This window comes from Neopsephotus bourkii, unplaced genomic scaffold (genome assembly GCF_033783945.1).
Source record: "Neopsephotus bourkii isolate Nb327-2 ecotype Australia unplaced genomic scaffold, CSIRO-AGI_Nbou_v1 NB_1436, whole genome shotgun sequence".
NCBI lineage: Eukaryota > Metazoa > Chordata > Aves > Psittaciformes > Psittacidae > Neopsephotus > Neopsephotus bourkii.
This window is the reverse complement of record NW_026901913.1, coordinates 618,440-645,640: the sequence shown is the minus strand read 5'-3', so window position 1 is coordinate 645,640 and position 27,201 is coordinate 618,440. Positions and strand designations below refer to the sequence as shown.

At 38.8% G+C, this 27,201-nt stretch overlaps 1 protein-coding gene and 1 long non-coding RNA gene across 3 annotated transcripts in view; both read right to left on the bottom strand.

Annotated features, from left to right (window-relative positions):
* Positions 1 to 2,759: 2,759 nt before the first annotated feature.
* LOC133220490 (uncharacterized) lies at positions 2,760 to 14,413 on the bottom strand. 2 transcript variants are annotated; one of them, XR_009727747.1, is made up of 5 exons: positions 14,283 to 14,413; positions 9,032 to 9,112; positions 6,929 to 7,045; positions 4,629 to 5,525; positions 2,760 to 4,571 (listed from the first exon to the last, which is right to left on the bottom strand). It is a non-coding gene; the product is annotated as an uncharacterized LOC133220490 (long non-coding RNA). The 2 variants fall into 2 exon arrangements; XR_009727746.1 differs by lacking the exons at positions 9,032 to 9,112; positions 14,283 to 14,413 and having other exon boundaries at positions 6,929 to 7,114.
* A 1,122-nt stretch (positions 14,414 to 15,535) lies between these two features.
* Positions 15,536 to 27,201, bottom strand: part of IPO11 (importin 11) — a 95,109-nt gene continuing 83,443 nt past the window's right edge. The window contains exons 29-31 of the mRNA XM_061368671.1: positions 24,991 to 25,086; positions 21,364 to 21,448; positions 15,536 to 17,161 (exon numbers count right to left, since the gene is read on the bottom strand). Coding sequence (XP_061224655.1) covers positions 16,997 to 17,161; positions 21,364 to 21,448; positions 24,991 to 25,086 — 346 coding nt within the window. The 3' untranslated portion in view covers positions 15,536 to 16,996. The remainder of the gene's footprint in view (positions 17,162 to 21,363; positions 21,449 to 24,990; positions 25,087 to 27,201) is intronic.

The window sequence follows — 27,201 nt, the reverse complement described above, 5'->3', positions numbered from 1 at the left end:
AATACAGGATCAATTAACCCACGATCAGACTGCTGAATACAAACATAATACTAGTTTCACATTAACAACAACAACAATAATTCCTCTCTAACAAGAGTTACTGATTAGCTCTCTCCACAAGCAATCATAGGAAGGAATGGGAGCTGGTGTTTACCAGGTTTGCTTTTCTGGGGAAAAGAATTTAAGTTTTGTTGAAACTGTATTTATCAAACACAACATAAGATTCAGATATAATGATGTTTAGATGTGTGCAGAGAAAGCACCAATCTTTGAAACAGACAACTTTCCACTAACAAACTGAATTTGGGAACAAAACTGGGGATAGGGAGAGTGAATAACTTCTAGAACAGGGGCAGATTCAGCCTTAGAGGAGAAGTAAGGAAGCCTTTGAGAGTAAGGAAGTGAACAGGAAGCCTAACTGTAAGCAGTACTTCTCTATGTACCCAGGACATTGTTCTCCCATCCACCTGAAAACACTAGTGCATGGTAATAGCAAGGCAGGAAAAGTCCTGTTTAGTCTATATTTTTGGACAAGCATTGCTTCCCACGTGCAGTTTTAGTACCAGAGGAAGCTCTTGTGCTGACCTCCACTTCTGGGGTGGCTGCTCCAGAAGCTCTCCCTGGAATGAAAGTCATTAGTCTTCACTGTTCCCAAGGATGGCAACACAGCATCCAAAGGAAGGGCAGCCAGTCTGGAATACTGGCCCTCTCAGCAGGAGCAGGAAAGTCTCCCAAGCTTTGGCACTGCTGCTTAAGCCATTTTAATCCACAGTGGAAAATTTGGAAGGGACACGGAAAGCATGGAGACAACAAAATCCCATCTGGGTTCTGTCCAGCCCCACACCTTCTGGCTCTTTGCCATCGACCGGCAGCACTGCAGAATCTGACATTTGAAACAAAACAAAATAGAACACAAACCCCAAATCACAGACCAATTCATTGAGCTTTCAGCTGAACCAGGGTGACAATATGGTGACAATATACAGCTAGTATGGCAGGATCAGCTGGCCTCTTTCCCTGTGCTTTCCAGCTTTATGACCTCTGTTTCCTAGACAAGTACAATTGCCACCTTCATGCTTGCTACCTTCCTGCCCCAATGCACAACCCCCTCTTCAACATAAAGAAGCCAAAGTATTTATAAGGAGTTGTACCATCTGCAGTGCTAATTTCTGTAACATATAGATTTAGTTTTTTACTCTCGCACCTACCCATTCTCTGCTTGCTGCAAACCATAAGGGGTCTGACAAAACATGACCAGAGTCAGTGCCTCAAATACAGGAAAGACAGAGGATTCACCTCTGCCCATACAATTCTTGTTCGTAAAATTCCTCCCATATCATGGTCTGGCATCAAATAAACCAGGCAGCAAAAAAGTATTTCATTACTGTAATAATATTTTTAATACCTTTGATTCATAGAATATTGCTTTTAAAATGAAGAAAATTCTGCATTTATCTGTATACATATATGTATCTATATATGTTACTCAAACCACTGAAAAGTCTCACACTCTAGCTTTAGGGAGCATAGTAAAAATTTCTTGCAGCTTTAGTCTTCAAGGCATTATTTGGTATGAGAAAGTACTATAAAAAATACCAAGGCAAAAGCATTACACAAAGTAGAAGTAGCGATGAATGAAAGTTACCCCACAACATAAGAGGCTGTGAAAGTAGCTCCTGCCTCAGACAAAATTATGAGAAATGGCACCAGTGCATCCATTGTGGTTTTCCTGGAAAGTTTTGGTGCTAAGTCCTGTGTCCTGCTGACTTAAACAGTTCTGTCAGAGACAAGGGTTTGTCACTCAGCTCCTGTATTTCAAGAATGCACAAGGTTTTACTGAGTGAGCTTTAAGCGGTTTAGGAAACACACCCAGACAAAGATCCCAAAGTTTGGACGTTTACCTAAACTTCAGCACAACCGAGCTGTTTGGTTTGCAAAACAGGGCTGAAATCCCACCAGAATTTACTTTTTTTTGTCTGGTTTCCTGCCTTGAGACAATATACAAGTTTCTGACCTTCTCCTACTGGACATTAACAGTCCAGAACAGCACACTTACATTTTTAATTCCCATTTTAACATCCTTTTTCTCATTCCAGAAACCCCACCCTACAGAGAGAAAATGGAAGTGCACAAGAACTTATTGTATCTTTTTTTAACTATTTTGCTATTTTATCAGCACATCTCAATTGTTGCTCAGTATGAATATTAAGTTCAACAACAACAACATAGCTGGTTCTGGTTCCATCAGACCTTATGTGGCCTTTTGAAACTTAGAGATCCCTGAAATCCTTTAATCAAAATGACTTTTTTTCTGATCTTTTGAAACAACAGCATTCAGCACTAACTGAATTAACCTCAGAACATGATATAACCAATGAGGCAGCCATTAGTGCCATTCGCTACACTCTGCTGATGATAAACAGAACTTCCCTGAGACTTGATAACAAAAATGAGACCAAGATCCAGTTTATTAAGGCTCTCTGTCTCCTGCTTTAACCTGCATAATATAAAAGCCATCAGAATAAAGACACCAACAGCAGTTAAGAACCTTTCAGAACTCTCTCCAGCAAATAAATGCAATACTGTAAAAATAGGAGTGTCCATAATAGTTAACTGATGAACAGCTACGAACTTCCCACTCAACATATGCACATATATACACTGCAATTATTACTGAAAAGCTGCAAATGGTAAGAAGTGCAAAGTGCTTACTTTTTTTTTATTTTTAAAGCTTTGTTTCTGGACAAGAATAGATCCTATCAGCAGGTTCTAGTGAGCTGAACCACAAAAGCCAAACTTCCAGACCTTCAAAAATTCTCCTGCTTACCCTTTTTAAACAACTCTATTAACACACTGGCCCAAATAAACAGCCGCTGACAAATTCCACTACCTCAAGTGGAATTCTTCAGTTGGTATTACCTTTTTTTTAAAAAAAGGAAAATTAATTTCTGTCTCAGCTTTTTTGGCAAGCACACTAAAACCACAGCATTCTCAACAAACCATTGCATCATCTTTGTATCTCCAGGAACGCTTTTAAGTATTAAGCTTTGTCATCATTACACAGTCTTCTGTAATACTATAACATTCTCACTAAAAGCCTATCAAGAAAACCATTTACTACATATGAAGATCAGCTTTTTTTCACTGAACAGTAAAACTCTTCTAAAGCCCTTCATGTCATCAGCCTTGCTATAAGCATATAGATTACTTCTCTCTTGCTTACAGCAAAAGCCTTGCAAAGAAGAGGACTCGGAGCAAAGGGAACAGAAAAGGAGAAAAAATACCCAAAAGGTGAAGAAGCCAAAGTGTGCTAAAGCTTCTGCAGAAGTCTCTCTATGCTAATCAAAGCTGGTTTTAGTTAAGCCTCATATTTGGCTCAGTGATCAAATATGCTTCATCAGAGTGAGTGCCTGCTGTTACTGTATTAGTACCTTAAGTTTTGCATCGGTTTTAGAGGTGCTAGCCCCAGGAAATCTCAGTTTCTGCACTGTAAGAACTGCATGTCAACCCAAAACTGACTGGGTTTTTCTGAGGTAAGATACAATTATGAAGAACAATACTAAGATTCAGACACAGTAAAGAAGGATTTAAGAAAACTGCATATCGAAAAGCATGCCTGGAACAAGCTGATTACCAATTTCCCCTTACTGACAAATGTTTGGAGGCCTAATTTTTAGATTCAGGCCTGATAGATACAAACGACTGCAAATTCTACATATCCCTAAAAAACCCTATAACTGATTTGTAAATGTAGAATTAACATTAATAGCAAAATGAGAAGGAAGAATTGTATCCATATATTTTATAGGCCAGAGCAGAAATCAGTGGAATACAGTCAATAGGGACTGAATCTACCTGACTTTATCCTTAATTTCAGAGAGTTCAACAACCATAGGGGAATGTGAAAGAACAGTTTAAACAGCTTCAGAAGAGACATCATCAACAACTATAAGAACGTTATTGCAGCCTTTTTATTTATTTTATAATGTGCACAAAGCTAGTTCCCATAAGTACAAATAGTACATTCCCCCATGGACTAATTGCATCTACCTCTTGGTTGCTGTACTGCTCATACAGAGAAACTACTATCTTTGCAGCTGATTTTTCCAAATTATTCAAACTATACCTTTCTGGGGACCAAAGATAATCAACTCTGATGTATGCACATCTATTCTAAGGTATTTATATACCACAGGGCTCATCTCACTCTTTGTGTATGTACTAAGAATTATGCAACTTCACAGGTATTTGCATACATTAAAATTATTGATGTCTTTTAAAGGGCAGGCCAGATGCGTCATAGACAAAACTCAAGTAAACTAAAACAGTTCTTCTTTGAATAATGCATACTGTTAAGCCTATGATGGAAGCAGCCTATGAAAAGTAAAACTATTTTCAGACATGCCACATACTGGTTCTAAAGCTGTACAAACACGCACAGGTAGTCCCGGGTTTCAGGGTAATGATTCTCTAAAAATGCAAATCAACTCGCTTCTCATGGGGACAAACTTCTCCCAGGTCATCATGAACTCCTGAGTCTCCTAACAAACACCATCTCTTCAAACAACCACCTCAGTCATCATGAACTCCTGAGTCTCCTAACAAACACCCTCTCTTCAATCTGTGACAGCTGTAGACTTAGCAGCCAGCCAGCCTTCATCTGGACTTTGTCAATAAGGCTGCACAAAACAGATCCCACCTGAATATTGCAGAGGCTCACAAACCGTCCACTATAACCCATGGGATACCATCTTCTATTTTCAGGCTATTGTTTTTAAGCATCCTTCTTAAAAGCACATGTAGCTCGTGAGCAGCTTAGTTCATAGTGCCTGATGCTTTTTCTGACACAAATATTTTCCTTGGAGAAACAAATCTCTTACTCCTACCCATCACTGCCCTCGCATTTCCTTCAAATGTAGCACCAGAATTATCAGCAGCTTTGTTCTCAGCCTACTTGTTGCCTTATTATTGCTCAGAGGACTGACATTTGCAAGCAGCCTGGTAAGGGAATTGCTGAAATCTTCTTTGGGTAAAATGAGCTGCACTCTCATTGAGTGCTGAAACATAATGCTAGAGAAGACAGTTCGGTATCTTTTACATAGTTTTATAGCTTGTTTTTTTACGTTGTGTGCAAAAATGATGTACAAATCAATGAGACAGGAAATTTCTGATGACAGGAATTAAAGATTAAAAGGAGGTTCATAAATGTACCAAGGATTTCAAAAGCTGCCATCAAGAACGAATGTATATCCTTTGTATATCCTGACCAAAGTCCTGGGATCCATGCTGATCCTGCAATAACTTGGGATCCAATTCGGAGGAAAGCTGGAACAAGGGTAGCATTAGACTTGAAACTTAAGTTGAAATTTTTGTTTCTCTGATTACATGGCTCATCCTATCTCAAGTAATATGTGGTGCCAGCATATATATCTTACAGCAATCCCTCTTTCATTGCTCACAGCAGATGTTTGTTATTGCATAGAACTCTAGTCCAAGGATGAACGTGGAATTCATACAGTTCAGTCCTGAAAAACAGATTTAAAATTTAATGCCTTGCACATTTTTTTTTATTTTTTTTTTTTTTTTTTAGTTAAAACCCCAAACTATGATTCTTTATGTGAAAGGCAGAACTTGCTTTCTGTCCGGAAACACCGATTCCTGAGGTCATTATACTACTACAGAAAGAAAGGGAATTAAAACCCATTACCAGAAACCTCAAAACAAACAAGCAAACTAAAAACCGTTCTGGATAGTTGAAATTACAGCAGCTATTGTACCTGACCTTCTTGATAAAAGTAAAAGAAAACAAAACAAAACAGAACACTAAGTACATACCTTCTGCATCCTACCAGCCTGTTTCAAAAAAAATAATCTCAGGAAAAGCAGTTGTTTTGTTACTTATAAATCATAGAACCAACCAAAACTCCTGTGTATGAAATCTTTATGAGACAATTTGTCATCACCTGTTTTTCCCATATATGAAAAAATTACAGATTTATGAAGCAAAGTATTAGAGGAAAGTATGTATGGGTTTCTATTCTACATTGCTGTTTTTCAGGGACTGGTGGGGTGTGTTTGCTTAATTAGCAGAATTCAGCTCTGCTGACAGCCTCTCTATTAGTACAGAAGCACCACAGCAGTAGTGCAATGGAACACATGAGACGATTGATTGGTGATACTTGGTGTTAATGGCATTGCCCATATTCAGCCATAGAATTTAATAAAGAGGTCTGGTAAAGCTAATGTAAACAAGTCATATAGTTTTATTCCCCTCTGTCCTTCCTGAACATCAAAAGCAGTAACCTCTCAGTTGTAATGGGCATCCTGCAGTCAGAAAACCTCCTCTCAAAAAAATTGCTACTAGTGGTGTCTTTCTATTCATCAGTTACAGGGACAGAAAACCAAATCATGCTGTTAGCATGTACTGTTACAATTCTACTCAGTACAGGATTATACCTTCGCCTCCTGTATACTACCATTAAAAATTGCTATTATCCTATTTATGTTGCTTTTGCTCTTCCTTTCCTCATGTCCCTAAGCAGGAAGTTTTGTTTAAGTGAGACTCTCCTATTACAGGGAAGTTGGTCTCTGTTTATGCAGTGTCACTAGGCAAACATATGCTTTCAGCAAAATTTACAGTAACTAGCTAAACACAGGAATAATGAATAAGTCACTCCTTAACTCAGACATGGTATAGCTAAATTACAGCCTGCTCCAGACTATAGCAATTTAACCAACAGGGGAATTTGCCTTTGTACTTGTGGTACTTCTGGTAGGCATCATGAGTGCCACATCATTTCATAGCTCTTCAGTTAAGAACACTTGTTCATTTTAGTTTGTCAGTTTAATGTGATATAAAGCAAGAAATTACACTGAATAGAGAAGAGTTTTAGCTAGCCTTTTTTACTAGCACAGTAACAACCCTTACCTGTGAAGTAGGGAGCTCAGAGGAAGGTAACTTACTATGCCTACAAACAGTAATGAGGTTCAAGAAGAATCTGGAACCAAAAGATGAGAAGAGCAGCATTTCTTGCTTTCTTCTGATCTGAGGACAGAAGCAATGAGTAAAATATACTCAGACTGCAGCTATATAAACGATATTCATAGTCAGAGCTCCTCATGGAGCCCCTAAGAGTGAGCAGGAAGCAGTTTTCCTATTATTTTCACTGTTCATTCAACCCATAGGGCTTGTGCTGCTCCAGTAAGAGCTTCCCACCTCAGGACCTGAATCATGGTTGCTCTTCACACCCCTTCCATCCAGCTCACATACACTCAAACAGCCACAGTACAGAGATGGACTTCTAAGTTTCAGTACATTTTCTGAAAACAAAATGAGCCCAAACAGTACTACAAATGAAGGGACCACACTCCATGTTATCTAGATCCCTGGGGGTTTTTTTGCACCTCTACCAGTGCAGGACAACTGTGGACAAATTAGAGACACTGAGGCATTTTTAACTGGGCTTTAGTGTTGCTGAGACACTGTTTTCAGTGATGTTTTAGAACATCCAGGCTGCAGATTAGGAACTCAATAGGTATAGAAACATCTGAATTGCCATGCTGTTGGTTGAGCTTGGTCTGGCAAAGTTTATTAGCTCAGTTATGAAGTAATTTGAATGTAACTTACACATTTCAGGCTAATTCAGCCCGTACTATTGCTATGAGGGGCCATAAATAACAGGCCTTGCTTGAATCTACCCTAAATAAATGCAGATCCAAACATGGTGTTTCTGGCCACCTTTCTTGACTTGGGAATGCTAGATGTATATATATATATATAATAGAGCAGCATTTTTGTCTGCAGTGCCCACCTCTGCCACTGCAGTGAGAGAGTGCATTATGGAGCAATGCACTATTGAGCCCTTCATGCTGCCTAGCAGGAGCCTGCAGTGCTGGGCACCAGCCTGCCCTAAGGGTGGAAGCAATGAGTAAAATACTCCGCTATATAAATGATATGCTTAGTCAGAGTTCCTCACAAAGGAGTTCTGTACCACTCTAATGTTACTTTGAAGTAGTGAGAAAGTAACAAAACAACATTGATAAGTTCCTAAAGCTAGTTTATGACATTATTGTACTATTTACAAAATGATCTTACACAAAGTGTAAATTAAACCAGATTATTCTATTCAGTGCCTGTGGGCAATAAGACATTCAAGATTTCAGCATGTTTTCACTGTTTAACTCACATTTATAGCCTTACCTATTAAAATAAGTGCCTTTAACTCCACAGATTATGAGATCCCTGGGGCTGCTCATGCTGTCATGAAAAATCAGTCAACATCCCCATATCAAATTAAGGTAAATATCACCCTTACTTTTTCACAAATGGTCCAAGCCAAAACTGCTGGTTTTGTGGTTTGATCCAAGCATGCACATAGCTGGGTGCAGAAAAGATGCCTCCAAACTAAACAATAGATTCAGGGTTCATCTGCCTCTAATTGTGCAAGTTCATCTGAGAAAACTGGACAAAATTATTCTGGATGTCCATTTTTGTGAACAAATTCAACATCAAACACTACGAGATCAAATCATTCCTTCAACAATAAATTTGCCAGATGTCGGCCTGAAGGCAGAAAGTCTTATCTGAATCCCAGTTTTCCTTTTCCCAAATGAGCATTTCTCCCTTTACAAGGAATCCAAACAAAATACCACCTCACCTTTCCTGAAGAGATCCTTAACTCCTCCTGGTCTTGCTCCTGACATATCCTCTTTATCAAAGTTCAGGTATTTCTACTTCCTCAGTACAGAATTCTTGTTAAGACCCCTTCAGTCTCTGGAAATGCAGATCCTCTTCTTACTGTGGGTCCACCCTGTCCCTTTGCACAGTAACACTGAGCTGTTCTCTGTTCTAACCCACAAACAATTCTGTCTCTTTTCCACACCAAGAAACCTTCAGACCGCTGAGTTTCCCCATTTTACTTTCCACAGAGGGAGGATATTTTCAGCCCATTCTTTACTCTCACTTGTACCCCTGAAACCTCCCCAGAGTGAATGCCAGATCTTGAGGGATCTCAGCAGCATGTATATAAACCTGATAGGAGGGAATGAAGAAGAGGGAGCTGGACTCTTCTCAGTGGTGCCCACTGGCAGGACAAGAGGCAGTGGTCACAAGCTGAAACATAAAATTCCAGGTGACAATACTTTTCACTGTGAGGGTGATCAAACGGGTTGCCCTGAGAGGCTGTGGGTCCTCCAGCAGTGGAGATACTACAACCCCAACCAGACACACCCTCAGACCTGCTGCAGCTGGCCCTGCTTAAGTAAGGGGTCAGGCTGAATGATTTAAGAGGACCCCTCAGCCAAAACAGTCCCATGAAATCTCATTTCCAGCTGCGTGGGTTTGTTCAAATTCTCTTTCTCCCTCAGTAATGGGACCCTCTAGGTTTCCATTTCATCAGCCCTGAGGAAAACATGACACACAAGGGCTGACTTTGAACATCTGTTAAAAGACTGATCAGCATTTCCCAGCACTAAAGCTTCATCAGCCTTTGCCCTGCTGAGTTATGTTCCTTGCAGTTGCTATATCACTGGCAATTTTTTCCCAGTTCACTGTTCATCAACACTTCCAAACCATAAATGAAGTTTGATAAGAATCAGTCTTAATATCGAACCTTGTGGTATCTTGCTGTTAAATCTTCTGCCAGATTGATAATTCCTTATTAACCTTCTTGCTTTGTACCTCTCAGCGGTTTAGATATAAGAATTGGATCTCTTGACTGCACAAACACCCAGCCTCCTTACCAGCCTCTCTGCCAAGCTTTCTGAAAGTCCAGTTCCTCTCCCCCAGACATACCTTTGACATTGTGCATGCAGAACCTCAAGAAAGAGGCACAAATAAACGATGATTTCTGCACAGGTATTTCAGGAGGTCAAGGAGGAAAGGGAACTGCCGTGGAGCAGAACAATTCTGCTTACAGGGCTCCAGGACTGATTTAAGACGTGTGACAATACATCAAAATGCTTCAACAAATGAGCGTGGCTAGCAGCAAAAAGCTAGAAAAAAACCCTGGGGATCTGGGGACTATTGTGCATTACAGTACCATTGAATAAAGTGCATAAACAGCCTTGAAGGCAGGCAAAAGAATATAGGACTCTTGTGATTCTTACACCCACAGCTGCTGGATTAATCAACCTCCTGCCTGTTTTACCCCTGCTCAGAGTGCTCCGTGACCTGCACAAAGGATTTCAATTAATGCATTTAAAAGCTGAAAAACACAAGTGATAGTGAAGCAGCGGGCTCTTGCTACAGAGGCAGTAAAACAAAAAGCAACTTCTGGTAGCACTGAGTCAGAAAATACAGAGCAGAAAATTCAGCAGCTGAGCAAGATGAAAGCATTTTGCTACATGTACAGTTGATGCCTGTGTGCTTCCTTGCACACTTGCCTGATGTTTAAAGAGTGGGTAGCTGAACCGTCAGGGTGAAGATGATGTTTCTAGGTCTCCAGCGTTTCCCTTGTAAGCTGAGTTGATCAGAATCGAAAGCTCTGTATGCATATGCAGATTCCTGCATCCTGCTTTATGAGAGTTTCTAGCGCTCTTCAGCACCCTGAAAAAAAATCTCCAAGAAAATTTTGTTTAAAAAAAAGTGAGAAAATCAAATGATAGCTCCAATAAACAGAGTATTTCCCATTGAAAGGGAGAAAATCTAGTTTTAAAAGCTGAAGAACAACCTCAGAAACAATTCACGGTGTAGCTTTGAAATGGTGGCATGCAGCAAAATATCCAGATTTACACTTTCTCTGCTCAGAATTTACCTATCAGCAGTTCCAGTTTTCTTAAATTGGTAAGGTAATGGATAATACTTGTCTGCGCTGCATGACTGATTTAGTTGGTTTCCTGAATAACATTCTTAGCTTAATCTACAAGCACTGACCACCAGACAGGACCCACAGTGTTCTGTTACTTTTCCCTGAGTTACACCAAGGTTTTTGCCAGTGGAAAGAAAAACCAAACCAAACCTAGAAAAACAATGGTAATTTTTGGGTCAAGCATTTGCTTCTTTTAAACATTTTCTATCTATTTTTAAGTGCTGCTTTAATAATCTTTCTTGCTAGGAAGCAGTTAAAATCGCTGTGGGAAGTGATGACAACCTGCAATCACAGTCAACATGACTAATTTTTTGCTGTTGTTTTTAACACCAATGTGTCCCTTTATTAGCTCTGCTTTCCATAATAGAAATGCATAAGCTTTTCAGACATTAATAAAATGCAGAAGCTGAAAACTAGTTTCCTACCACCTGAAGCAATATGCAAGTTCAGCAAACTCTTTTACGTAAAATTATTTATTGCAAACGTTGTATGCTTTTGACATGTTTAAAGGTGACAGCTTGACTTCCAATTTGTTTTTTATTAAAAGCAGGTTACGAAACCTAGAGAAATAATAATATAATATTAAACCTTGGCTCAAGTACAACACTCTTACCAGCCCATTTTTCCCTTCTTCAGAAAGAGAATGAAAAAGTCAATTACATGCACAGTTCCAGGCCAGTAGACATCCTTTGCCACCTGCTGACAGCCACTGCTGACTTCCGAAATGACATGTACCTCGGTGTGCAGTGTGATTTTATTCTGTATAATCAACTTTCGAGGACCATGTTTCAGTAACATTTATGTATTAAGAGTGGAATTTGCTTGCTTGCAGCAATTCACTTTTGCTATTTTCACTTAATTTTAGACCACTCTTGGAAACTGATCACCGATTTCATGCAAACTTGAAGATAAATTCCTTCATGATCAATATTTTTAAGCAAGTGCACTATATACGAGTCAGTGTAGTAGTACACAGAATCACAGAATCACAGAATCCCAAGGGTTGGAAGGGACCTCGAGAGATCATCTGGTCCAACCCCCCTGCAAGAGCAGGGTAACCTAGAGTACAACAGCGTAACAAAACGGTACACAGCCGTTTGTGGTGCGGAGAACAGAGGATGTAACATTTTAAAGCACTCCTTATGAATCCCTTTATGAATCCTTATGAGTAATTTTTTAAAGGGGGGTGGCTCCAGCTAATTTGATTTCATTTTCCCCAGTCAGCAAAATCTCAACAAGCTATTGTACCTCATGAAAAGTTTATGCAGAACTAGTCAAATCTGATTATCTGATGATTAGTCATCATTATTAATTATAGCTAGCAGCAAGATGGAAATTGTGAACACTTTAAAATTAGTAATCATTTATTTTTTGAAGCAGCAGCATTGAAGCAAGGCAAGTAAATTACCTTGAAAAGCCTAAAAAAGGTGTACCTTAATTACAAAGGTGGTGCTTTTGCTAAGTGAAGATGTGGTATGCTCAGCAGTTCAAAGAACACTGCAGTTCAGGAACATCACACAAGTTTGGAACTAAATAAAAAAAGAGGAGTCAAGCCTACTAAACATTATTGAAAGATGTTGACTGTAAATCTGAGAGCATGTCTGTGCTAGTATGATCTTAGAACTGATTTTGTCATTGCTGAAACATCTGAGAAGTGAGCCCATCTGTTACAATTTGCAGTTATGAGCTGTGACTCTACTTAGGACTTTGGCCATCACTCCTGGTACATGGGGAGATGTCTCAATGCCTGTTGGGACCAACAAGAAAACAAAAAGGATCTCTGTGAGAAGCTTTGCTGGTGAGTACACCCTATAGAGCAGTCCCTTTTAGACTAAAAACTGTGGTTTAAACCTTCGAAAACAAAAAACTTCATGAGAGGAAGGGTGAAATTTCAGTGCTTGGGCATCTTTTCCTTCAGGGCAATATTTGCAGCTTGCAGATCAACTGCAATGGCTCTTCCTCAGCGAGGTGCTAGAGCACTGCAGGAGCTGGGTTTCCCTCCTGCCAATCCTCTCAGGCTTGCCTGGAATCGCTGAGCCCCTTCCCGAGCGAGGCATGGCCAGCAGAATGCCTCTGTTCTGTCAGTAGTCCTGTGAGCACTCTTATGTGGCATGAAGCAGAGTTCTCTCCATCAGCTTTGCCCACAAGGGCTGACAGGATGTCATGCAGCCTTGCAGCATCTGCAGCACCCACTGCACCATGCAGTCTCCCGGGCTACCAGAATGCCGGAGGTTGTTGGGAAATGGCCCAGGCCTTGGACTTCTTTGCAAATGATGCAAAAAAAACCCCTCTCTTGCTTCACTACAGTGAAGGCAGGAGGCCACAACCTCCCCCCTGGAGAGGCAGGGGATGCTATGGCAGCACATTACTTCATCTGTCCATTTCAAGCATGGCGAGAGTGTCAACCTGCCTCACCACAGCAGCAGGGTGCCTGTCATGAGGAGGGAGGCAGAGAGCATCCCTGCAGCCGTGGCTCTGGCAAGCCTGGCCCCACTGGAACAGGGTGGTCACGGAGGAACATGAATGCCTGTTACCTCCCAGCCCCATCTGTCTACGTGCACATTTTATATACATGTTTATTTTACTTTCTAAATCTATAGCTTTATCATAGTTAAGGTTAGCAGTCATACTTCAGGGTTATCTAATCTTATCATACTTAAGGTTAACCAGCAGGTTGAGAAGGTGATTCTCCCCAACTCTGGTGAGACCCCACCTGCGGTCCTGCATCCAGCTCTGGGGCACCCTGCACAAGAGGGATGTGGACCTGCTTGAGAGTCTAGAGGAGGCCACAAAGATGCTCAGAGGACTGGAGCACCTCTGCTATGAAGACAGGCTGAGAGAGCTGGGCTTGTTCAGCCTGGAGAAGAGAAGGTTCTGGGGAGACCCTAGAGCAGCTTCCAGTCTCTGGAAACCTGGAGAGGGACTTTTTACAAGGGCATGTAGGGACAGGACAAGGGAGAATGGCTTTAAACTGACAGAGATTTAAACTAAATAATAGCAAAATAAATCTTCTGTGTGAGGGTGCTGAGGCACTGGCACAGGCTGCCCAAAGAAGCTGTGGCTGCCCCACCCCTGGTGCTGTTCAATGAAAGGCTGAACTGGGCTTCGAGTAACCTGGTTTAGTGGAAGGTATTCCTGCTCATGGTAAGGGGGGCTGGAACCAGATGATCTATGTGGTACAGTCCAACCCAACCCATTCTATGATGATCTACCATACTTCAGGTTATCTAAAATTATCCCAGTAATTGTTTTGTATGAGACAAACAACCAGACTACCTAGTAGGATTAAAACAGTGTGTGGATAAAATTACTTTTATTAGCAGATAAAAACCTCAACAGCTGCCATGAGATTAAATATGTTAACACTTCAGGTAGGCCAAAGGTCTAAAAATGGTCATTTCATTGATACAATAAAATTCATTTTTCAAAGATGGAAGCAGCAGAATTAGTCCTCTCAATTCATTCAACACATACCTTCAAAGACATTTAACTCTTATCAGAGACAAGGTTTGCCTTCCACTCTGTCCCTTCTGAAAGGTAAACTGATTTAACTTGTAAGCCTTAGTTCAACTATGCTGCAGAAAAAAAAATAAAAAAATCTCTTTTTTTTTTTTTCACTTGAAAAACAAATCCCAAACAGCAACAGGACCAAAGATTCTTCCTCACAAGAATTTCAGAAACCATACTTTACTGCTTCAGTGTCAGGGAATTTGCTGGGCTGGGTTTCCCTTCTCTAAGAGCCTTAAGTCAGAAATTTCGACAACAAAAATGGATAACGCTTACTGCAGTTCTGATCCATAACCTTCCAGTGAAATATTAATCTTATGTATAAGAATTGAATATATAGGGATAGAATATATAGGCTTTTCTGCTGGTTTAAGCTGAAATTTCTCCACTTTCTCAGTACTACACTGCACAGACATGTTTTGCAGAATGCTAAGTGACAGTGGTTGTCATATAAGCAGTTCTGGTGACAACTCTTTTCATTTATAGTCCAAGCCTTGGTCTAAAATCTTCCAAGCTTAAAAGCTAAACACCTAGTGACAAATTTAACTTGTTCCCTAATGCACAGGAAAATGAGTACACTCACTTATTCAGAGACATTACTCAGAATGTTAATCACAATGTACTGTGCCCTTACTAGCCAAAAGCATGTCCATCACTCCTGACAAAATCCATGCCAGCATTAGTTAACATGCACCAAAATAAGTTGCAGTCAACACTCCGCCACGTGAGGTAATGGGGGCTTGAGTATCTCTGAGAATGATGCAGCAGACACTGCCCAGGGAGCCTGGAGTCTCAGCCATACAGCAGAAATCCAGGGCGCTTCCTTTTGGCCAGGGATGGACTACAGCAAGTAGGACCACCCCCCCTCTGAAATGCCCTGGACTGCCATCTGGCACTGCAGAAGTGATTTTACCGAATGGAACAAGTACAAGAACAGTACTGCTGAGGTTTTTATGTATGCCATGCAGTTGTGCTGCGCAGGGTCAAAGCTAGCAAGGCCCATCAAATCTGTGCCAGTCTTACACGGAGAAAGAAGATGAGGGTCTCTGTGGATTAACTATTCAACAAAAGCAATTTCAGTGACATGCTGCCAAGTACTGCAGTTCACAACTGAAAGGACATGCATAGTCCCTTTCCTTGCAAGTATCGAACACAACTACCCAAAACTCCTACTTGTGACAATTTATGTTGGTGGATGGATTGAGAAAATGACACTCAGATAACATACAAACAGTTGTTAACAATCCTTCTAACAAAGCTCCTTACACCGAGGTAACAAGCAGGAAATTAGAGTTATGAAACAACTTCTCTAGACAGATGCTGGCAGCTGTGTACAGGGAAGATTTTGCATTCAGAGGTGTAAGAGCCCCAGCAGCCTCTGCCACTGAAGCCAAAGAAGGATGCAATGGTCTGGCTTCCTCTGAAAGTAGAAGGAAAGTTTCAAACAAAATTACTCCCCATATGCTCAGTGAAGAAAAAGGCTCTGCTTTTTAAAAGCATCTGGTAAGGTAATCGAAAGTATGCAAGTGTCTTTAAATAGCTGATCCCCTTGGGAGCAGAGGGGGGATATCCCTTAGTGAAGCAAACAAAATTCACTTCAACTTTAAAGATGGAAGATCAGAATTTAAAACAGAAATCTCAAAAAGGAAGAGAGCCTTCTCTCACCCCTCTTATTCACAATGGAAAAAAAGACAAAGGAATATAGAAAGGAGCATCTGTACCCTGTCATTCCTGCAGCTGGCCAGGTGACAACTAAAACTCAAAGTGAGCCTCACATTTGCAAACAATTATTTCAGTTCTGACCACCTGGGCTCAAACTTTTCAGTAACAAGTATCCACAAGATACGCCATTGATGAAAAAAAGCAAAGAATTGAACAGAGAACTGCAATTTTAAGCAGCCCAGGTATAGCCAAGAACTAATTGGAATTAATTACTCATCTACCTCTGTTAAGTTCCTCCGTGTTGACAGCTAAAAGTGAGACAGAAAGAACTCAAGAAAGCAAGAATCTTTTCATAACAGAAATCAAAAAAACTGGTGATGAAATGAAAGCACATCTTCAGACAGAGATATACATTGATATTCTCTAACATCTCTTCAAATACAATTTAAGCATTACAGTCAAAGCTTCTTTTTCTCTGATACAACTCAAACAGGAATTAACATTCTGCTAAGAAGTAATGTTTCTACTCACAGTCTTAACTACTTTTCCCCATTCTTTCTGCTTGTATGATGGTTCAATGTACAGCCAAGAAATTACAGTAGGAAGACAGTTATAGGTATACAGTATCAAGACAAGCAGCTCCTAATATTGAATTATATTGCTGGATTAATAGACACCTCTCATTAATATATATTACTAAGTTCTTTCAGACCTCTGACTTTACGACACAGCTTTGTGAACCAAAAACCAGTAATGGTACCAAAAAAAGGTACTATTAGGACAGTATATACCATGTAGGTATCATGGAAGTGTTGCTTTGATGATAAAACCATAAGTCCATTATTAAAAAAATAACAAAGCGTTATCAAAGTTAGCTGAATAGCAACAACAAAAATTCATTTTTTAACACAAATTATTTCCAGCTTTCAGTTGGCTCTTCCATGCATGATGAAAGGCTAGAGTTCTTTAAAATTTTTCTGAAAGGAAAATTGTGCATACAAAATCTTGTTTCTGCTTGTTTAGAAGCCTTGTAAAAACTCCTGTAGCTGTGCAACTATTTCTGTATCCACGGTTTCCATAAGTGCCTGAAAACCTTGTTCTCCCAGTAATTCCTGCTGTGCCTTCAGCTTCTCATAGATGAACTGCTGCAATGACACAGTGTGAACGGGGTCCTTCAATGCAAGCTGTGGAAAACATGTAAGAGAAAAACATTTAAGCATGCACTAGAAGACACTCTTGAGACTTCCTCATCTCAAGACAGGCACTTGTTTTCTTTGTACTTAAGTGAGAGATAAGAGGAAGAACTGTAAAGCAAAGATCAAATTAATTCTTACTAAAGGCAGGTATCCATCTAAAACTATTTCAAAAGCCTCAAATCATGGATCCAGTCTGCTGCAAGAGTTCACCCTTCTACAAGATGAAACAATTTCAAAGCAGCTTCATTAAATACTACCAAATGAGTTTCCTATAACTCCTAAAAACCACATCAGATGTTACCATAAGTACTTTAGAGATGGCAAGTATTATGGTCAGTTATATTTTATTAGTAAGGAAACAAAACACAAAAAATTGAACTAGTTTGAAATTATATGATAAACAACAGGTTCATATGCATAAAGAACAGACACACTTCAGTAGCAGTACCTATACAACCTCATCAGTCCAGCTGGATTATGCAATTTTCATTCTGGCAGAGACAGAATTAGATTGTGAAGTCAGAACAATTTGCCGTAAAATATCAATTTCAGGTAATTTTTCATTCCACTTTACCAACACAAATTAATCTAACCAGTAATTTCATATTTCAGAGTTTATTCAGCAGTGGGTCCATCTTGGAGCCAGCCGACACTGCCTCTACTGGACATGGGAGAAGATTCTGGCAGCTTCTCACAGAAGCCGCCCCAGTAGCTCCTCTGCTACCAAGATCTTGCCATGTAAATCCAGTACAAAAAACCTGCTTAGTTTACTGCAACAACCATGTGCATGACTAATGCTTGATGCTAGAAGTATCATCTCGTGTCTGGTGTCTGTAAGCCAAAATGGACTCAAGAGCCTTCACACATAATTAAGGAGTTAAAACACTAATTTGATTTCATTCAGATAGTCATGTCAAAAATATTTTGTGTAAATTAAAGGAGTTTCTTGCAACAATATTAAATTTGCTTTTCTTTCACTCTCTGTTTCTGGAATTTGTATTCAGAACAAAAAAACCTTACAAAATAGCTTGATATAATTACTTCTTCAACAATATTAGATAATCAGTTGCAGTGTTAGATGAATAAGCCAGCAGAACAGTAAGTCTGGAAGAACAGTAAGTACTGCTCTTTACTGACTGTATTTTCATTATGAAAAATTCAAATGGTTTCAGATAAGACCCTTAAGAAGTTTTCAGATTATTCTATTTGCTTTTGCAGGAAAAATCATCCTCTTGAAAACTGAGCCTCCAGCTTGCTAAGAGCTGAGCACCCAACATCAGTGCAGTATGGAACACAACAACATTAACACTGGTTACTTAGTCTGTAAACGCTGGGTAAGGGGCCGTATTTTTTAATGTAAGTTTGTATGCTGAATTCCTAAGTGGGTGCACAGAGACTTTTTCTTTTATTTTTTTGTTTTTTTTTTTTGCTTTACTGCTCCTGATTCCCGTAAGAGCAACACACACCTATATACTAGTTAAAAAATAAATAAATAAAAATGTAAAACCTAGAAAATTCCAACAGTTTCTTAGTCAAAACAGGTACAGCCAGGAAACAAGTTTGGTGAGGAAATACACATTATTGAAAGGTGCTTTATGCTGCTCAGTGAAAACATGATTTGAGCTTTTGAATCTAGTTACTCTACAAATTGATTTTAAAACTGGATACGGGTGCCTACCTTAGGGCTGGACTGGAGAAACTAATCTTCCACCTCACTGGTTGTAAACAGCAGTTTGTATCAGAAAACCAGTACAGAGGTTTTACAGAACAATCATTTCCCATTCCTCTAAACATCGTTTGGCCAGCATCAGTGGCATTCTGCAGAACTATCAGTTGTTTGAACTAGTATTTGATAGGTGGAACTCTTTCCTCAACACCTTTATACAACACTACAGTCAAAAATCACACTGTTTTCGATAAATAATTTCAAGTTATTCTGTACTGAAACAGTGATCTAATCACTACAAGCGATAATAAGCCAACGGAATGGCATTAGAATGCACGGACAGGTAAAAGACCAATAAAACTCAAAACAGAGTGTATGGTTATATTTGAATTAAATTTTTTAAAATATTTCCAGAAGTTGAGCGACTCTCTTCAGTTTAAGAATGGATATTTTGATACTAAAGAGGGAGAGAGAATCCTGGACACAAAATGATGTATATTTACCATGATGGTTAGTATCTTGTGACTGTGATGCTCTGGGTAAGACCAGAAAAATGATTCAAGGAGGGAATCTTACCTTTAAACAGTGACTGTAAAATGCAGCCAGATAATACAGAAGACTCTGAATAGCAAAGGTTTTTAACAGATTTCAGTGGGACTTGCATTAGATCTGTAGCTAAATTGCAGACTAAATGTATAAGGAGAAACTATAAATAGTGAAGTATTACTTTTAGTAAACCACATTATCACATAAAACTTGATCATTTGGTTTATTATGTTGTAACTCGTTTATTTACTTCCCAGAAGACACAAGATGACAATTCATCTAGTTTCTTCCCATAATAAGGTAAAATAAAAAAACTGCCAAGACTTTCACATTTACATGCAAGCATCATCTGAAACATGTACCAGCATGTATAATTCAAGATTAAGACAGATTTTTCAGTTTCAAATAAAAAAGAGTTAAAAAAACCTTAACTCCCTTTCTGAACAACAATACTGGAGCTCTTAAAACATACATAAAGGGCACATTAAAGCCGCCTGAGGTCTATACACTGTGCAATATAAGGTCATGAATCACTCTCCTCCTGTTTTCTTTCTTTCACGTATTTTCTTCAATATGTGTGCAATGAGACTAAAATGTAGCAGTACTGGGAACATTAACTACATAAAATCACAAAGCACTGGTCTAGATAAAATTGTCTCTAGTAATTATAAGCTCTGCATTATAATAAAGAGAACCAATGTCAGGATAAAGAGATAGATCAAAGAAAAAAATCTAGGCCCTGTGCAAACCGGGAAGTGATACTTAGTACGGACCACACCATTGGCTTTTTTTTCTCATATTAATAGCCTTAAAAGTTGCAAAGCGTTATTACTTTGAAAAAGTGAATCCCATTTATTTTTTCAGTGTTGTTTTATGAGGCTTAATCTCTAAGTCATGATACAAGTTACTGATTCAGTAATAGGACACATAATTGGGTAGAAACCTCTTGCAGGAATGAAGTGGGACAGGATACTAAAAACTTTAAGTCAAATCACAGATTCTTTTTAGGTCATTCTTGATTACTTCTCACTTCAAATATTCAAATATCTGGACTAGTGGGAGGTGTCCTCCTGCCTGTGGCAGGGGTGTGGAATTAGATGAGCTCCCCTCCAACCCAAATCCTTCTAGGATTCTACGATATATTATCAAAAGCCAGCCAAACTCTTTTCTGCTTGTACAAGAAGAAATAAAGTAGGAAAGTAATCTGTCCACAAGTACTCTTTTGGATACATGTAGGTCAGTTAAACGAAATGCATGACAAGGCTACACACATCTTATCAATCACTTGATTCCACGTTTCGCAATTACTCTGTGCCAAGCAGTTTAGACTCTTATTCCACAGAATTTGTGCACTGCAATTTTCTGTGTGAGGAAGCATTTTCCCTGAACTCCTACAAAAATAACCTGAATTATGAATCATTCACAAATTAGGGTGGATGAAAATAGCACAACTGCATGGTACCTATCCATAAATCTTCACCTAAATCAATGGTCCTTATTAGGTGTTCTTTACATTAGGAAGGTTCTGTGCAAGCATATGGATCAATAGCTGTGCACGTAAAACACAAACCAATGTAATAAAAGCTGGTTTTAAATATGAGAAAATTTGGCGTGCTATGACAGTTTCATCTTAGAGTGTTAGCTATGTTTTATAAAAAACTCTTTTCATACTGTCACTGAAGTGTCCATATTTTATGAGCAGATGATGTTTATTTTGGCAATATTTTCCAAGACTCAAAAGGAAGGCAGAAGCATAACTGTTGTGGCTGCAAAGTTAATCATGAGAGAATATTCCTTTTTTATTCAAGAGATTAATTTTTTTATTTAAGAGATTAATTTTTTTATTCAAGAGATTTTTTTATTCAAGAGATTTTTGATTCAAGAGATTTTTTTTTTATTCAAGAGATTTATTTTTTTATTCAAGAGATTCATTTTCCAAGAACAACAGATGAACCAAATACAAAGGCAAAAAACTTACCAGCTTTTTCCTTTTGTCTTGTTCTGTGGGAGGTTCCTCATCATCTGTAACTTTGGGCTGTTCAAAATGAGCCATCAACATGCAGCTAAGAGTGGGAATAAAAATAGTTTTAACATACATTATCATTAAAAATTATTTTAAAGCATATTAAAAACAGGACAGATACGAGGGAGTTTGATAAAAGTCAGGCAATCTGTTGGCAAGTACTTTTTTGCTGAGAACAGCGCATCTAAAGAAGTCTGAATCCATGACTTAGGTTACCTACACTCATGTAACAACCTCAGTTATCACCATACTTTAGCTCAAGATATGGCTTGAAAATGCATTTCTGGACAGAGAAAACAGATTATGCATGTTTAAAAACAAACAAACAAACAAAAAACCCCCAAACCAAAACAAACAAAAAAAACCCAAACCCCAGAAAACTCCGCTGCTCCTAACCACAACTTCCCAAGCTTCCTATAGAAGTGCTAGACAAGCACGCTATATCCTATCAACATGAAAACTAGCAAAGATTTCTCACTGCATCCCTATTTTCCTTCGAGAACTTCAAAAAAAGGATCAGAAAACAAAAGATAGCCACTGCTATTGGACCTAGACACTAAAACGTCTGCAAGATATTGAACAATAATATTTTGAGCGGACAAAAATGAGCTAGCTTCTATATTCGTTTATTTATACATTTTTTTCTAGGGAAATAAAGCAAAACTTTATTTAACTTCTTGGTTTTTTCCACCTTCAACTAGTAGGTACCAACACACACAAGTAATAGCTATATACAAACTATTATTTTTGTAATAAGCAAAACCAGAAAATATGGAAAAAAAAAATTAAATTAGTCAGAGGCTTTCCTGGCTTTTGAAACAATTTGAATGCACTTTAAAAAGATATTGGTGAAAGCTACCCTATGGTAAATAAGCTTTCCATTCACTTTACATTCTTTACATTGAAAGAATACACAAATATTCCACCACTTCACCAAATTTTTACTAGAAAATCTGCTTTAAAGACCAAATTATCTGAAAAAAATCACTCAGGCCACAACACCCTGCCAATGCGTAGTAGGTATGTCTTATGGCAGGAAGGACATGATCCACATAAAATGAAGCACCTAGGCAGATGCACTTTATTGCTTATTTTCAGCCCCGTACTACTGTGCGATTTTAATTGCTGCATTCCGATAGCAGGTGAAATATTCCTGCAGTTCAGTTGAATAATTTGTTTTAAAATTACCTAAATGAAAAAAAAAAGCTGTGATTTTATGTGTAAGTGTTCAGACTTTGTTTACATATTTAATTTTCTATTAACTTGTGTTTACAGCCATATGAAACATGGCAGAACGGTCAATCAACGCTAATACAGAAGCCACTTTCAACAAAGGGATTATTTCAAAATAATACAGCAAATCTCATGTCTCCTCCTCTCATAAATGGCATGATTTCTTGCAACTGAGCTTATTGAAAAGGAGGTAAAAACGTCAATTGCCAAAACATTAAAGATTGAATTAACTTTTTCAGACCTTTATATTTTAGGTACCAGAAACAGTAATTTAAAAAAAACATACAGGTATGGAAGGGAAAAAAATAATAAAAATTTATAAAATTGGAAAAAATCATGAACATTGGTGAGACAAGACTAGAGCAATGGAATGCTATCCTTTCCAGAAAACCTGTCTGTAAAGCTTTCTTGTAGTTATCACTAGAATGCAAAATATATATGCTAAGAAACCTGGTCCAGTGCAACTTATTTGTATTGTAAGCCAGGCAATCATTTTCATAACGTAACCAAAATTCCTTCTAAAAATTGGTGAGATCTTTATCTCTGCAGCTGTATTTGGAAAGACTCTTCCAAAATCCCATTGCTCTAACTGCAACAGTTTCTTTAAATTTCCAGTTTACAGGTATTCCTGGCCAGCCACACTTATGCCAAAACTGTAATTTAATTTGTTTTCCCTGTATGTGTTTACCCTCATTCATCTTTTAGTGGTTGTAGTTCTGTATTAATTCATCTTGAGATTTCTATGCTAAATATGAATGTTGTTTTAGTCTCTGCACTACAGTAATTAGGTATTAGACAATCAGTGGAGTACACAGTTGTTTTCTGAACCAGTTTGGGCTTAAATCCTTCTTCAACCTGGACAGCCATCATTGTGCACACGCCTCCAGATGAGTGCTTTCACTTTACTTTCAGATGGTGTCAAAATATATAACCCAAATGTCAAGAACCTTTCAAACAGCCCATTCATTATCTGTCAACAGAAATACGTCCTTGGTTCAGTGTGCCTATATTTTATAAAGCAAAAACAATGCCCAAAGTTCAGAAAAGTGCAATGAGGAATTCTACAAGCCTTCAAGCTTAACATATGAAATGAACTAGGACAAAGTTTTATTTATTTCCCTGTGAGAACACTTTTCAACACATGCTGGCAAAGCAACCTGTTTAGAAATAGAAGGGATTATGCAACCTTGTTTCCCATAGTAAATAGAACACAGTGCCAAAGCACATTCCCAGACTTTAGAATGACATCTTCTGTACTGAGAGTTGAGGCCAGGGTTGGGAGGAATGGAGGTGGAAGTTCTTTTTCAAGCAATCCTGAGGCATAGCTCAGGGTCAGCTGTATGTAGACTGTTCGCCTTGCACACTTGCGTGCATACCACCTGTTTTAAGAGGAGGAAAACTTAATAGATTGCAAGCAGGCTGTTCTGTGCCAGCTGGCTTCAGTGCCAGCAAACATTTCCGTAAGCAATTAATTAATTAGCTCAGATACAGTCTGTTCCAGCACCAGGTAATCATCTGGAAGTTAGAAAAAGTTTGATTCTTAGCATCTGGTAAATACTGTTATTAGAATATAGTGTCTGAAGGGCCATCTTGCAGGTGACTGCTTTTAATATCTTACAACTCTCCATCATTCTAAAGCTATGTAATGATTGCAGAGAAAACACAGCATTAACAGATAAATCATAACTACTCAGTTTTGTTTTGTTTTTTTACTCTTCCAGCTTTGATGGAATATCACCAATAACCCAGGGTCAGCAGGAGATGAGTGAGTGCAGTGCGGGAAGGCAGTTCACTCTGAGAACCCCTGCCACCACCTTCCTGGCACAAACTCTCGGCTCTGGAAACTGTTTTTTGAGGTATGCCATGTGGCAGCAGGTGTGTTAAGCAGAGCAACTGAAGGGGTGAACTGCCCTTGTAGGATAGATCTCTAAGCTCTCCAGGTTGTGAAGTAGTGTATGCTACGTCCACTCAGTGAGGCTGATGCATTTGGGAAAAGATCCTTGTGAAACCCTAGGTTATCACACTGAAAGAAAATCCGAGCTACCACCCTACTGACATACAAGCTTGTTGCACTGTAATTTTAGATTTAATACTCAAGTGATCAAAGGCAAATCTTAGCATATGAACATTTTAAGACACCACTCTCATTTTAAGCCCTTCCCTTCCTCATTACAATTATTATTTGTTACGACCAAAAACTTCCTATTTCAATAAAACACTCATTCTTGTGAAAACAGAACTCTTACAAGCATGTTTTAACTGCCTACAGATTTCTCCAGTCAAAATGCTGCATATGAAAGAGTGCTACTACTGTCAAACCCACAAAAATTAATTAGATTTTTCACTTACTCTTTGTATGTTCCTGCTTCGGCATCTTCAGTCATAACGTCATGCAGCCCTTCTACTGAAATGTTGATGATACCACAAAATTTATCTTGGATAACACTGCAAAAGAGCAAAATTTATCTTGGATAACACTGGAAGAGAACAGGAAAATCACTTAGCTAAAGGAGCTAAACAGGAAATTTGCTCAGCAACTGTAAAGCACATTTACTAAGCAGCATTTTCATTGCTTACTGCTTAGCTGAGCATGCTATCAAGTGGCTGATTCAATTTTTTTTAATTACACAAAGATTTCAAAAACATGCAAACCACATTATTCTTGAGTAAAATAAAACTTTATGTGCTGCTTTTAAGGACCTGGAAATAATTGCAAATGGAATAAAAGAAAAAATACATTATTATAGGACTCAAAACCGAGTGGGGAAGGACACACTCCTGCTAGCAGGGAGGTCACTGGCTTCTATTCCTAACACATTTACACATTTTCTCACATCACTATTCAATGCAAAATCTACACACAAACCCTTTGGTGAAGGGCAGCTTGTAAAGATGGTAGACCTCCCTACTGTTTTCTCTGTCCAGCCTTACCAGTATTTCTTCACCCTCCTAGGCAGCTGAATGATTCCTCACAGAGGCTGACAAATACCTGCACCCAGTTCTGCACAAACACCACTTCTCTGATTTTAGAGAGAAAAATAGTGTAGGATTTCTTTGCTTCAACACAGGCATCCCCTGCCATTTAAAACACAAGGCTAACTAGTCTGTGTAAGAGAGATGCAAAGGACTGGTAGGTATCACCTGGGACTTGAAACAGGTAAGTGCCTTTCTCCAGCATGAGCTGAAGGCCAGACTGGATATGCCCACAGTACCTAAAATTACACTAAACATGTTTAGACGCTTGCTGCTGCCTTGAGAACTGATGTGCCTGTAAAGTAAGAGCATAGAAACATCCCATGATGGATAAAGTAGGTGCTGCCACTTCCCAGCTAATGGAAAGCAGCTATTCTGTGAACGACAAAAGCGTGAAGACATACTGCAAGTGAAGAGATGAACGTGTTGGGAAGACTGCAGAAGTTCCACCTACAAGCAGGAAAGAAATACAAATGGTCTAACTAGTGATGGCAAACTACAACCCTCTTCTGCAACTGACATCAACTGGAACATTTTCTGAGTCCCTGTTTGGATATTCAGGCTTAAATTCCTCCAGAAATGCTTCTGGTGTCTAGTAGGCAGAAGCAGACTTGTTCCGTATTTGTTTAAAGGTATTGAATACTAAGCTCACGTATTGTAGTTTCATCGTACTTTTAACAGAGACAGACCTACTTCTTAATACTCCTTCATTTTCTTTTCTTACTTGGGGTGAAAACTGAAAAACTGGATAAATTGTAGCTCTTCATCCATTAGTTACTGCATCTGAAAAACTTCTTGTCAAACATACAACAAAATTTTACGTATATGACGAGACACTTTATGTAACAATGGATGCTTTGGAAAAAATGAGTATCAAGCCAGAATACTAAGCTTATAAAATATTTATTTTAAATTTATTTTTATAAGATTATGATTCAAATCCTGTTCATTTTGTTTCCAACGGATTATTTTTGTTCCCTTTTTTATTAAGCTACTGTCAAATGCCAGGATCTGAACTGTATTTTGTATAATGAAACGTGAAATCCCTACATTCCACTAAATGAGAATTGATACCATTTTCATTCAATATGGCTTATTCTCATTATCACTGTGATGTATGTATTTTGAAAGAGACTTTCTGCCTTGCCAATAAAGCTTCCACATCTCATTTAGAACAGCAAAGTATTATGTGTTGTGAGACTGATCCTCTGTAGGGTTCTACTTACAACGAGCAAGCAGCCTACCAACCATGCTGCACCACTGATAAAGTCAGTGCTGCCTGCTCAGCAGCCTGCAGAATGAGCCCTCAGAGAGCAGCTTTCTTCATTCCCGTCAGAGGTGCCTACGTCACACCTCTCACGAAAGCTCTTTTGCATGCATGCAGTATTAGTAACACAGGTTGCTATCCATTATCTGCTAGTTACAGTTCTTTCTTCCACTCTGCATGAAGAACCCCTAACTGCCACAGAAATTTTAAATTGAGAGGGAAGAGAAAGTTGTTTTCACCCAGTGAAGGCAGAGCCTTTTCATCAGCTGCAGGGCTAATTATGGTCAATCTATTCAGGGATGTTACTTTAATTAGTCAAC